The sequence below is a fragment of the Athene noctua genome, chromosome 1 (genome assembly GCF_965140245.1).
Source record: "Athene noctua chromosome 1, bAthNoc1.hap1.1, whole genome shotgun sequence".
Lineage (NCBI taxonomy): Eukaryota > Metazoa > Chordata > Aves > Strigiformes > Strigidae > Athene > Athene noctua.
Genome location: NC_134037.1, coordinates 29,369,964 through 29,384,405, shown reverse-complemented (window position 1 = coordinate 29,384,405; position 14,442 = coordinate 29,369,964). Strand labels below are relative to the sequence as shown.

The 14,442-nt window shown below is 43.4% G+C and overlaps 1 protein-coding gene across 4 annotated transcripts in view; it reads right to left on the bottom strand.

Moving 5' to 3' along the window:
- Nucleotides 1-9,414, bottom strand: part of ZNF451 (zinc finger protein 451) — a 42,837-nt gene extending 33,423 nt beyond the window's left edge. For 2 of the 4 annotated variants that reach the window (XM_074895792.1, XM_074895795.1), the window contains exons 1-2: nucleotides 9,228-9,414; nucleotides 8,315-8,398 (exon numbers count right to left, since the gene is read on the bottom strand). In XM_074895792.1, the coding sequence (XP_074751893.1) occupies nucleotides 8,315-8,395 (81 nt within the window). In that variant the 5' untranslated portion in view covers nucleotides 8,396-8,398; nucleotides 9,228-9,414. Of the gene's footprint in view, nucleotides 1-8,314; nucleotides 8,399-8,801; nucleotides 8,865-9,191 lie in introns of those variants that run through there. The other 2 variants (XM_074895793.1, XM_074895794.1) reach the window with 2 other exon arrangements.
- Between the last annotated feature and the right edge of the window lie 5,028 nt (nucleotides 9,415-14,442).

The window sequence follows — 14,442 nt, the reverse complement described above, 5'->3', positions numbered from 1 at the left end:
AGACAAAGACAGTTCAGTAAAGCAAAAGCAAAGGCCACAGATGTAAGCAAAGGAAAATAAGATTTATTCTCTACTTCCCATCAGCAGGTGATATCCAGCCACTTCCCAGGAAGTAGGGCCTCAGTACACCTAACAGTTGCTCCAGAAGACAAACACTGTAATAACGAATGCAACCCCTCCTTTCTCTTTGCTTTTATTGCTGAGCAGATGTTATATGGTATGGAATATCCCTTTGGTCAGTTTGGGTCAGCTGTCCTGGCTACATCCCCTCCCAAGACCTTGCCCACCCCCAGCCTGCTGGTGAGGGGGGAATGTTGGAGTGACAGCCTCGATGCTGTGCCAGCTCTGCTCAGCAGTGGCCAGAACACCGGTGTGTTACCAACACCTTTCCAGCTACACAGACAGAGCACAACACTGTGAGGGCTGCTATGGGGAAAATTAGCTCCGCCTCAGGCAGACCCAATGCAAAATGAAATTAAACTCCTTAGACATTTCAAACATTAAGAAAGTGGGAAACAGCTGCATACACATTTAAACCCTAAAGGCTACTCCCTTCTGAGCAGATATTCCAAAAACAGGTTACAAGTGTATTCTCTGTATTGGAATCACAATGAGGGGGAAATCAATTTTTTTTTTTAAAAAAGAAAACACATTTCACCCATTCACATCACATAGTCAGAAGCACAAAGACACACACCCAAACAGTCTGTTCAGCATTCAGTTGCAAAGATGTGCATGGAGGAAGCCCAGTGAGGACTCCATGCAGCAATACTACAGACAAATGACCCTAGCTATCATTGAGTCCTTAGATCTTCACTCTTCTTCCTAGCTTGGCAGCTATGTACTCCTTTTGCATATTTCCAATCTTTGGTCTCTCTCCACACAGCCCGTCCTTTGCGAGTCACTAAAGGTTACTGACTGTTTTTGTCTCCTCCTTAGGATATCTTAAGGCTCTAGACCTGTTCTTTGTTTTCTACAGTTGTCTTAATGGTTTAAGCCTTGGTTTTAATTTGTGTGAATTTTGTCTCTTGTATTCCTGATCCAGCTGTCTTTAGAAACTTCCTACAGATGGTCTGTGACCTCAATGACCTGCCAGCCTGGGTAGTGGTATCAACACCAGTTGATTCACATGTCTTCATATACCTCCTTTTTCTATTCTGCCTGGTGCTTTGACATGTGCACGTGTATGTGTTCCCACAGACGTGTGTATTCCCATTCACTCTCCATTCATACCAATCCTAACATTTCTACTACAAGCTTCTCATAGCTAGCAAAATGTTGACACAAACAGGAAAAAGCAAACAGAAAAGAAAAATTAAAGTCAGCAACTCAAACTGTGCCCACAGATCAGATTCTTTAAAGATGATGTACAAAGTTCCTGGAGCTCCATCTGCACTCACTGCAGTAAGAGTCTTCAGGTTTTAAAGGCAAAAAAGGAAGCACTATGTCCACATTATCTGATGTCATGCAAAAAAGCCCCTGTATTGTACTACATTATCACATGCCAAGTAAATCAGTATAGTGAACATGACACAGGATGAGTAAGTCTACTTACACCTAATGAAAATATTCCCAGTGACCCTAACTCGCATCCACAGTCACATGTGTATGCATCTTCAGCAAGAGGCGAAGTTAACTAAAATCTCTACATACCATAAAAATTTTCTTATCCAAATTCTGAAAGGTATTATCTAACCTCAAGGGAAATAAACCAAAACCAAAGATAGTATGTTTTTGGTAGCAGGGAATGGTGGTGGTTGGTCTTGGGTTTTTTTTGGTTTTTTTTGTTTTTTTGTTTTTTTTTTTTTAAAGAAGTCTGTACATCTTCATGGAATCATAGAAAAGGAGCCATCTACATCATCACAGAATCACAGAATGGTTTGGGTTGGAACACACCTTAAAGATCATCTAGATCCAACCCCCTGCCATGGGCAGGGACACCTTCCACTAGATCAGGTTGCTCAAAGCCCCATCCGACCTGGCATTGAACACTGCCAGGGCAACCTGTTCCAGTGCCTCACAATCCTCAGTGAAGAATTTCTTCCTTACATCTAAACTAAATCTACCCTCTTTCAGTTTACTGCTGTTACCCCTTGTCCTATCACTACATGCCCTTGTAAAAAAATCCCTCTCCAGCCTTCAGCATGACAGAGATTTTGACTAAACTGCAATGTTAGCCATTTGTCTGGCAATATTGCTGGCAGATATCACTGAGCTGTTATATACCCCAAAGGTATTCTTTACTTGTTAAAAAGTTAAGTTCTTCAGGCAGAAGAAGGATTTATGATAGTCAATTGACTTCTTGAAGAGGAACAGTACTATATCCACCATCTTCGCCATATATCTGGCAGTGTCCTCAAGGTCTTAACAACCAACCAACTAGGGCAGGCTAGGAAAATTTACTGCCTCATGAGATGTAGCAGAGAGAACAGCAGCATGCAATTCTCTCTGCTGTCCTTACTGCATCTCATTGTTTACGTTCTACCTTTCAAGACTCTAAAACTGTTCAGCTGGACAGGCATAAACAGTCCTTATTGTCTCACTGGGGAGGAAGAGGGGTGAGATCTTGGACAGATGACAAAAGCTTACAAGAGGCAAGCTGCAGGCCTCAAATCACCCCAAAAGAGTACTTAACTTCTTGTTATTAAATAAGAAGAAAATAGTTTTCTAAATTAAATCTAAAAAAAAGAATCCATGACAGATTTGCTTCTGTAGAAACTGACTTAGAAGAAATTAAGTCTTTATTAAACAATGGGTAAATTCAATTTAACACAAATTATTATTACACTTAAATGTTGTTTGCATACATGAAACATTTGGTTTTCCTTCCAAATTCTGTGTCTCTTGCTACACAATTTTTGTGTACTACTTTTTGGTTTGCATTCAAATTTGAACCCAAAGGCAATATGGTAATTCTTTAAAATTACTCCTCAAAGGTATACACCTTTACTTTCCACAAAAATAAAATGAAGGAAAACACCTAAAACCAAACCACCACACCATATGCCTATATACACTCCTGAATAATAACACATGTCCCAAATATAGCATGCACTTGGGCTAGTTTGTGTTTCACTGGTTGGTAGTTTAACCTTTATATGAAGATGAAAAATAAATACTGAAATCAAGACTGTAAGGACTACAATCCTGGGTCGATCAAGTACTCATCTGTGCTACGAAAGATTATTTTGAGAAAGTATAAGAATTGAGGAAAACAGTATAAGCTATTCCAAGTATAACCACTCAGCAACTGCTTGTTAATATATGAGAAATCTTGATTGAAAGCCATGATTAAATGTCACAACATGGTTTAGATCCATCCCAGATGAGTGCCACTACAGAGAAGACTTCTAAAGACACAGTGACTTCAGCATGGGCTGACAGCAGTGCTCCTCTCTGCCGACAGGAGATACTAAAATGAAAGCAGAATTTCAAAGCCTCTTTATTCAGTGGCCCAGGGTAGAAAACATCCTCATGGAGACTGAGTTCTAGGACTACTCTCCCCTTAAAACATTCAGAGGCCTTCTGAGAATTTCATGCAAGTCATAGCTTCAGATGGACTTCCTCTATTTTTAACATTAATTGGAGAAATGGTATCAGGTCAAACATACCCCTTTTCTGTCAAGGGATAACAGTTACTGCTAGCAAACACTCCCAATTAACACTCCAGTACCACATGGATAGAAAGTTTTCAACAATAGGTATTAAGCTTTTGCTCTGTTAGCTCACCTCTGCACAGGGTGAGCCCCAAATTGAAAGATAAGGGAAGTTTAATTTCTTCATTTTTTCCAACTGGTTAAAATAAATAGTAACATAATACAAAGATAGTGCCAACCCTGAGGATTCCATTACTGTAGGAGAATGAAAAAGCCAAGGATCAGTTAGTTTAAACCAATTCTTTTTATCTCCCCACAAGATGAACACTACCACTAAACAACATCTTAGCACACAAGAGCCTGAGATTACAGAAGAAACACCATGTACAAGCACTCAACGAACAGCTCAAAGTGATAGCCTCTCTAGCTGACTATACTGGCATACTTGGCACCCAGAAAGCCATCAACAGTCATACTAGGATATGCTCAGTCTTCACATCTTATAAGCAGATCCTTCAAAAAACCTCAGAAGTCCCAAAGAGAAAAAAAAACATGCTCCACTTACCAATTACCTCTCTACACTATCTACAAAAGCCATTTTTCTCAACAATCAACAACCATGCCGCTGAGCAATAAACCAATGGCTAAATGACAATTATTTTGGTGGTTACTAGTACAATTTCTAGGTTTTAACTGATAGAAAATTTTCTTTTGAGTCTCCAGGCAGCTGTGGTGTCTCTGCTGTCATTCATAGTTTTGGCTTAAAGCATTAGCATTAAATCAACAGAACTGTAATTTCACTATGCCATGCCACATAACAACTGTAAGTTACTAGAATCAAATCTGTTTAATTGGTGGCTGATAAAGATGAAGCCTCATATTCATCTCCAAGGACAGTTTCTTCTCAGCGAGTTCTATGAAGTTCATTTTTACTGCCTCCAGAAGTTTTCTGACAGAAGTCCTAAGATGTGGTCTCACTTTCTTCCCCTCCCTCACTGAAATCAATCTTTGAACAATCAGGCCTAGCTAACAGACACCTAGTCCACTGATATATCATGTAAGGTTTTTTGTTTGTTTGTTCAGTTTTTAGCTTTACATGCATTCACATCAAATACCCAGTTTACTTAAACAGCACAACTAAACTTTCGCATAATTATACAGAAAGCATGAAACCAGCTTTCAATATGTGACCACAGACTTATCTTTGACTAAATGACTATGCGAGCCTAACTGTGGATATAAAAATGTAAACACACTCATTATCATGGAAGCTTACATTAAAATAAATCTTAAAATCTGACACAAGTTGTACTGTTTGTGCTCTAAATCTCTGTCCTAGCATATTTCCAGCTTTTAAGGCTGAAAAGTAACTGACCAACATTGTGAACCAATATGACTTATAAAGTTTTAATTTCTGTAATGTAGCAAGTGCAAGTCTTTGGCTGATTTGGGTTGGAAGCAAAAATAAAATCCCCGCTTCAGAGATGCTTTGTAACACCTCTACAATTTTATTCCATTCCTGCTGTGATGCAACTGAAAGCCAAAGACAAAATACTTGTATATCTGTATATCTAACATTTAACACTTCAGGGGAAAAGGAAAACAAAACATTTAAATGCTAACTATTGTGTTTCAGCAAATCAGTTGATTTTGGCATATCCCAGGGCCAAGTATTCTTTACATACCATTTTTACTGAAAAACAATTACAAGGAAACCAAAAAACTTTGTGTTACCTAAGACCTCTGTAGGAACTGAAAGAACTGCAATTGTTTTTAATGAATGAATTTTTCTAGTGTCATCAGTTCCCAAAATATGCTGTAAGTCCTCTTCAGGATTTGAAACAAAAACCAATATTCATTTGCAAGAAAGCAAGTGGCTGCTCCAACTCTTACAGAACAGAAAGGGGCTGTATCTTTTATTACAAAGTGCAGCAAAAACACTGTAAGAAAGGAAAAGCTGCAAAGTATATGAAGTATGTTTGTTTTTCATAGATCTCAAATTGAAATCAATTTAGAGCTTATTACTGAATGAGCCAGGGCCTATGGAAGTATGTTTTCCTCTGAATTCAGACTTTTGAAATAAGAATCACCAATAACGAAGAAAACTTGGCATAAATGTAACACTGCATCAAAAAATGAAAGTAATTTTCAGATACATTGATCTTCAGTTTTCCAGTTGAGTTTTATTTTGGATACATAATCTTTATGTGTACTTAACAAATGTTTACAGAAAATAAACACAAATACCCTCCTTAACAGTGTTCGCCATTGTAACACAACAGATGAGTCTGGACATATTTAAACACTTCATAAAACTGTGATATTTTGAAGTCCCACATCGAGTAACAAAGCTAAGATGAGCCACTGCATAGGAAAGCCACCAACTTTACCAAGGATAACTTATTTTTCTGAATGAGCAGCATAATGATGAGCCTCATCTTTAAAGAGGTTAGACAAAAAAAAAAAAAAAAAAAAAAGAGTGGATCGATACCATTAAAAAACCCCAAAACCATTCAGGAGTCCAGTGCTTTCAGGTAGACAGATTATTCAAGTTGCCAGTCTGCACTAAGTGCTACAGATCCCATTAAACCTGTGAATCTCTTCACTCTTGCCTTATGCCTCCCTCCCAAGGAAACTGAAGGGGGGCAGACAATCCTATCCTAAGAAATAAAGCCTTTAGGAATAATGGCTTGCATTGTAGATTATAGTTTCCTGTTAGTATTCCAAACTTAGAATTTAATGATTTTAAGTGGACAAAATATGTTGTCATACAGAAGGAAAAGGTGGGAAATTATGGAAGAACAGCTGTAAGTGTCCTGAATAAGGGTGAAGCTGACTGTAAGAGCTCAAAAACTCTGGCAGCAGCAGAGATTGCTTTTGCTCCATCAAATAAGGACTTTTTGTCATAGTCCTACATTAAGAAACACCCTAAGACAAGTGATTGAAATGGAAAAAAAACAAACCAAAACTAACAAAAAAACCACCAAAAAGCCACCCAGCGTTCTAAAAAAAAAAAAAAAGGGGGTGGGGGGTGGGGGGAACACAGAGATCACATGGTCTACAGCTATTTGTTTTCTATTAAAATGAGCACAGGTTGACGTATCCAAGTGGCTTCTCTAATTCAGTTTATACAGTACCACCTGGTGCACTGAAGCCTTGGGCATACAGAAAATAGTACTTGGATGATCAGGCAGAATTCATACACAACATTTATGAAGCCTGTACACTTCTAGTCATACACATTATTATATGACAATGATGATCTAAAGATAGCCAACAGTTTAGAAATCCTGCAAAGTCCAAGCTAACCCTCACTCAGAGTAGCAAATGGGAGATCCAAGGACACATTGCTGATGTTAGGTGATGGCCAGGATCACACACCTTTACCCTTATATTTGTCAGTAACAACAGTAAACTCCTCACCCCAAGATACCTACCCTGCACAAACAAGCCTAAACACACAGTCATCTTCCTATATATAGCAGCCTTTCTCACAAGCAATTATCACTGGCACCACAAAGGCCCTGTATTATCCACAGGTGAAACCAAAGAGAAAAAAAAAAGGTAGCAGAAGTGTTGATTTTAGTAGGTCTCTTTCCCTTTCAACTACTGCTCTTGGTGCTCCAGCAGTCCTTCAGTCGTTACACATACTAGCTTCCTCATTCTTTGCCCAGTGTTTCAATAAAATGAAACTGATACAACCTCGCTACACCTGAATGCTTGCGTGGGTATATAATGAACTTAACTCATTAGTAAGCTTTGACCAAATCAACTAAAAGACCAAGAAGTCTCAGAGTTAATAAACTACTTTAATTTTTGAAAAAAATATGCACATCCCTCATACCTGAGCACCTAAACGCTCAAGAAGCATGTACATCGAACTTAGGCTTTAATCAAACACCACACAAAATAGAAAAAAATATCTACTTATTGTTCAGCATTAGAGAGAAGACAAATCCATAGGAAACCAGTCATTATTAGTCCTGGCATCAATTAACCTTTTGATGTCATATGCATGACTTGTTCCTTAGGAAAAATCACCTTGCATGTATCCCTGCCATCCAGCACCACTTCACTGATGACAGATTGAGGCCAGAACACAGGAAGCATGAAAAAAATTCTGCTCTTCCTGGATATTCAACCGATTTAAGCATCTTAAAGTTACATTCACATAAGCCACATATTAGCATTAGACTACATGTTGTACTGTAGCTATTATATAGTGCTTCACAATTTGAGAAGACTGTTTAAGGCTTCTAACCCATTATTTTCATTCCCTTCTTCTAAACAGTATAGAGTTTTTGACACTGTTTTGCAGAGTGAGTGGTGCTTTATTTCATTAACTTCAGTGGGACTATTCATGAAGCAAAATTCTATGCAATATGATTACCATAAAAGTCACCTACAGCGAATTTCTCACACACCTCACTGATCACTGTAATCCCCCACTCACCTGCTGGGATACTCAAGTCTATATTCTCTCCATAGACAAACTGACATCATCTTATACCCATTCAAAGTAAACCTTAAAGATAAACTTGTTATTTACCTCAAAGGTTCACAAATTAGGTTATCTTTAACTACAAAAGTAACGATTTACATCAAATATAACCAAGATCACCAACACAGTACACAAAGACCCCCCTCCCATTTTACTCTGCTACTGAGAACGTATTTACTACAAGCAGCTGCTTGCTCCCAGGACAAGTTCTACTTACTCCAACGAACTCAATCTCATCTTCACTTTCAGAAGTTGACGATTTACTCTCATGAATGTTGACGGAGCTGTGAGACTCCATAATCTAAACAGAAACAAACCAAACCATGCTCATCATTTTATTTTGTAAGTTTTCTTTAACTACGTTGCGTTTTCTGTTTTATTCCTTTGGCTTTACAGCCTGTCTGCACTTCAACAAGCCCCTCTGTATCATTCACTAACAAGTATAGAGAAATACCAAAATAAGCGATGACAACTTTGATTCAAAACACGCTATGTTTTTCCAAATACGCAGAACGTGGCCTAACCTACAAAGCATCCCAACACCTCTGTTTCTCCAACAGCCACAGCTATAGCGTACCGCCAGAGTTTAAGAACATACTTAAATCCGGAAACCACCGCAAGCGACAGAGGGGAGCTACAGCCTAACGCGCCGTACTACCGCTACAACACAACGGTTAACAGACGCGGGGTGAGTTCGGATGTACTTAGTAGCCACAGTTATTTCTGGTGCTTGTGGCCCCTCGGGGACCACAGCAGAACCAGGAGACCGCGCATCTCACTTCAAAACAAGCGCCGTCCCGCCGAAGGGAAGATCTCCGCCAGCGGCGCGGAACCGCGGCCCGCCCCAGGGCGGCCCCGGCAGCCGGCTTTGCTGACTCACGTTTCTCTACCCGCACGGCCGCCCCAGCGCCACGACGGGGGGTCGCCGCCGGGCCGGGCCGCGGCTCGGGGTGGGCGGCGGGTGAGGGAACGGCGGCCTCGCCGGGTGCCCTCTCCCCGCCCGGGGACCCGCGGGGGCTGGGCTCCCACGCGACGGCCCCACGCCCCTCACAGTGCCCCGGCACGGCCCCGCCGCAGGCCCCGGCCCCGCTCACCGCCGCCACCCGAGAGCATAGGACGCCCAGACCCACCGCACCGCCGCTTCCTCTTCAACCCCGGGGCGGCGGGGAGGGGAGAGGTGGGGCGGGAGCGCGGCACGGCTTGCCGGGATTTGTAGTTGCCGCCGGCTTCGCCTCGCTCCCCAGCTCCCTTCCCCCATGGCAGGTGCCGGCGCTACCGCGACAAGGCCATGACGCAGCCGCCGCCCCGCCCCGCGGCCGTTCGGGGCTCCTCGGCAGCTTCCTGCTTCCCCTCTCCCGCCTGCCGCGGGGCCGCACAGAGCGCCTGCTCCGCGGGGGGGTCTGACGGGCCGCTTCCGGGGGTAGGGCCGCGGCCATCGGCGCGGGCCGGGGAGCGGGCGGAGGGGGGCGCGCCGCCCGGCCCTCAGCGCCCCGGCTGGGGGCTGCTCCCGCCTCGCTCTGCGCTTTCAGTTCACCGCCACCTCACCGGCTGCTTACCCAGCCCAGACATCGGCAGCTCGCCTGGGAGGATCTACGGGAGAGAGTGCCAAAGGCCTTAGTGAAGTCCAGATAGAGAGTGGCCGTTGCACTCCCCTAATCTACCAGGTCAGTCTCTTTATCATAGAGGTTTATCAGGTTAGTCAGGCGTGACTTACCCTTGGCAATGCCATAATGACGACTCCTGATGATTTTCTTGTCACTGAAGTGCCTGGAAATGGTTTCCAGGGTTAGCTGCCCCACCACCCTCCCAGGGATCAGGGTGAAGCTGACCAGCCTGTAGTACCATGCATCTTCCTTCCTGCCATTCTTGAAGATGGAGGTGATACGTGCTTCCCTTCAGCCCTCCAGTACCTCTCCTAGTCACTATGATCAATCAAAGATTATCTAGAGTGGCCTCGCAGTCACATCTGCCAACTCCCTCAGCAGCCATGGGTGCATCCCATCAGGGCCCATGGACTTCTGTATGTATGTCTAGTTTGCTTACATATCCACTGACCTGATCCTCTTCCACCAAGGGTACATCTTCCTTGGTCCAGCTTTTCCCCCTGATCTCTGGGACCTGGAATTCCTGATGGCTGGCCTTGCTACTGAAAACTGAGGCAAAGAAGGCATTTGGTAACTCTGCCTTTTCCATGTCCTGTGTCACCAGATCACCCATCTCATTTAGCAATGGGCCCACATTTTTCCCTAGTCTTCCTTTTGTCACCCGTGTACTTACAGAAAACTTGTTGTAATTGACATCCCCAACTAGATCACAGAATCACAGAATTGTCTTGGTTGGAAAAGACCTTGAAGATCATCCAGTCCAACCATTAATCGAACACTGACAGTTACCAACTACACCATATCCCTCAGCGCTATGTCAACCCTACTCTTAAACACCTCCAGGGATGGGGACTCCACCAGTGCCCTGGGCAGCCCATTCCAACACCCAACAACCTGGTCTTAAAGAAATTCTTCCTAATATCTAGTCTAAACCTTCCCTGGCGCAACTTGAGGCCATTCCCTATTGTCCTATTCCTTACTACTTGGTTAAAGAGGCTTATCCCCAGCTCTCTGCAACCTCCTTTCAGGGAGCTGTAGAGGGCGATGAGGTCTCCCCTCAGCCTCCTCTTCTCCAGACTAAACACCCCCAGTTCCCTCAGCCGCTCCTCGTAAGACCTGTGTTCCAGACCCTTGACCAGCTTCGTTGCCCTTCTCTGGACACGCTCGAGTCATTCAATGTCCTTTTTGGAGTGAGGGGCCCAAAACTGAACACAGGAATCGAGGGGCGGCCTCAGCAGTGCCGAGTACAGGGGTCAGATCCCTTCCCTGTCCCTGCTGGCCACGCTATTGCTGACACAAGCCAGGATGCCATTGGCCTTCTTGGCCCCCTGGGCACACTGCTGGCTCCTGTTCAGCCAGCTGTCAATCAGCACACCCAGGTCCCTCTCTGACTGGCAGCTCTCCAGCCACTCCTCCCCAAGCCTGTAGCGCTGCTGGGGGTTGTTGTGGCCCAAGGGCAGCCCCCGGCATTTGGCCTTATTGAAACTCCTCCAGTTGGCCTCAGCCCATGGCTCCAGCCTGTCCAGGTCTCTCTGCAGAGCCTCCCTGCCCTCGAGCAGATCAACACTCCCACCCAACTTGGGGTCATCTGCAAACTGACTGAGGGTGCACTCGATCCCCTCGTCTAGATCATCAATAAAGATGTTAAACAGGAGTGGCCCCAACACCGAGCCCTGGGGGACACCACTCGTGACCGGCCGCCAGCTGGATTTAACTCCGTTCACCACAACTCTTTGGGCCCGGCCATCCAGACAGTTTTTTACCCAGCAAAGCGTGTGCCCATCCAAGCCGCGAGCAGTCAGTTTCAACAGGAGAATGCTGTGGGAAACGGTGTCAAAGGCCTTACTAGATCCAATTCTAGTTGGGCTTTCCTAACTTCATCCCTATGTGCTTGAACAATGTTTCTGTATTTCTCCCAGGTTACTCATCCTTGTTTCCATCCTTCGTATGCTTTCTTTTTGTGTTTGAGTTTGACCAGGAGCAACTTTTTCATCTACACAGGCCTCCTGGCATTTTTGCCTGACTTCCTATTCGCTGGGATGAGCTGCTCTTGAGCTTGGAGAAGATCCTTAAATATTAACCAGCTTTCTTGGTCCCATCTTCCCTCCAGGGCCTTATCCCACAGGTCTCTTTGAAGAGGCCAAATTTCACTCTCCTGAAGTTCACGGTTGTGAGCCTGGTTTTTACACACCTCCCCTCAGGATCCTGAGCTCCACTATCTCATGGTCACTGCAGCCAAGGCTGCATTTGAGCTTCACATTCCCAATGAGCCCCTTGTTGGTATGAGGTCCAGCAAAGCACCACTCTTCATTGGTCCTTGTTGGCCCCTTTCAGTGCACTCCAGGAACCTCCTGGATTGCTTATGCCCTGCTGTGTTGTCCCTCCAGCAAATATCTGCGTGGTTGAAGTCTCCTATGATGACCGGGGCTTGTGAATGTGAGGCTGCTCCTATCTGTCTACCTCATCTGCTTGTTCTTCCTGGTCAGGCAGCCTAAAGAAGACACCCACTATAATGTCACCTTTACCTGTCCTCTCTCTAACCCTTCCCCATAAACTCTCATTTGGTTCCTCATCCATCCCCAGGCAGAGCTTCATGCACTCCAACTGCTCTTTCACATGGGCGACTTCCCCTCCTTGTTTTCCTAGCCTGTCCTTCCCAAAGAGCTGTTCTCCCTTCACTGTAATGCTCCAGTCATGGGTGCCATCCTGCCACGTCTCTGATCCCAACTAGATCATAGCCCTGCAGCTGCACACAGACTAACTCATCACATTTATTCCCCTTACTGCATGCATTGGTATACAGGCACTTCAGAGAAGCACCCCAGCATGTTGACTGCCTAGAAAGGGATTGGGAGATTTCTCCATCATGGTGCCTTGTAGACATTTCTTTGCTTATATGCAGGTGCTGGAGGTGACCCCACTTAAGCCCCATCTTGTTGATTTTGTGTCCGTTCCTGTCACATCACTCCACGCCCTTTGTTCTCCAACCATGTTGATGGCTCCCTCACAGGACTGCTGGTTACTCTCTCCCTTCATTCTTAGTTTAAAGTCCTCCTTATGCAGTCAGCCATCCTCCTGGCAAAAACAGCTTTGCCCTGCTTAGTGAGGTGGATCTCATCTCTCTCAAGCAGATGGTGATCTGCAAGCAGGGTCCCATGGTCATACAACTCAAAATCTTGTCACCAACACAAGTTCTGCAATTATTGACTTGTCCTATTTGTGCTCTTTTCTTTTTCCCTGACAGACATTGCTTGGGCCCCCATGCCCATGACTCTTGCTGTTTATCTGCTACTGCTCTCCTGTTTCAGCTTAGTGTTACTTTGAGCCACCCAAAGTAAAAGTTGGGTGTGAATCATCTTAGTGCATTAGCCTTGAGTAAGTTTAACAGTGTACATGTCACCTTTGAGTTTCGTGTCTGTATAAAAGAGCTGCTTGCACACGAACAAAGCACTTCACTGGTGTGTGCTTATCAAATCCTGTATACACAGGAATCGAGGGTTTCATGTTAAATTTTGATGCTAGGGGAGCTTTGTGAATAAATAACTGTGAGAAATAATATATCATGTGGTATTTAACATCAGCATTAACTTAAAGAAGTTATTTTTCTTGTAAACACAGAGTTACTATTACTATTTAGTTTTAAGCCTCCTTCCATGTATGAATGAAAAATAGTCTCATGATAGAAGATAGATATACTGAGATGCTAGTAACATACTCATCAACAAATTTGTACAACTTAATCATTACTGTTGGACTGTATAAACAACACTGATTTGAGCAGTTTTATTTCATTATTAAAATAATGGAAACTTGACTACCACTTGGAAAATTAAAGTCATTGCTGCCTAAATTTTCATATTTTGTATTTATAACTTAAATTTGCTAACATAAAGTTGATAGCAGCCATTCTGTTTGTAGCTTGCATTTGTGCTTAATTACTTTTGATTCTTGAGAATAGATAATATGAGGTGCAATAGGAACAAGTTACTAGAACAGTAAGATGGCATTATTTTTCCAAACTCTGATACCCTATGAAAATTATACTCTCTTGACTATGAATTTTTCAACAGTAATTGATGTAAATGTTTACTCTTGTGATGACCCATCCAAACATCCTCCTTGTATTTAAACAATACAGCTAAGGAAAAAAAATAGTAAGGGAATTGCCACCTAAAATTTGTGTATTTCAGCTAATTCCTGGGAAAGCACAGGCTTCTCCATTTGGGTCAGCTTAGGAAAGTCCTTATGCAGGGTCTGTTTCATGGAGAAGAAAAAAGATGTAGCCCGTTGTACTTCCTGGCTAGTGGGCCACCCACAGGCCACATTCACCTTCTAACTTCAGAGTAGGCAATTTTTTTTAAACCCAGACAGTAGATTGGTGAAGGTAGGAGAAGGCAAGCCTAGGAGAGCAGGGGCTGCTCACGGTCTGCTTTTCACAAGCTAAGTCTCCAAGTGCAAACCTCCAAACAAAGCCTGGGTGTCACATAGGATGTGGAAGCTGTTTCTGAGCAGACTGGTTTTATAAACTCAGTAATACTCTCTAGCAACTAATTTCACTTATTCATTATGTGCCCTTAATTATTTTCTTTTTATAAATATTCTATTTATAGAATTTAAACATATTTCAACATCCTTGTTTCTCAGAGTGAAATATTGCCTTTATAACCATTGATTTCCCTCTTGTGTCAACATTGCATACTGCCACTTAGTCTTGATGTAAAATATTTAGATGTCTGGTGGT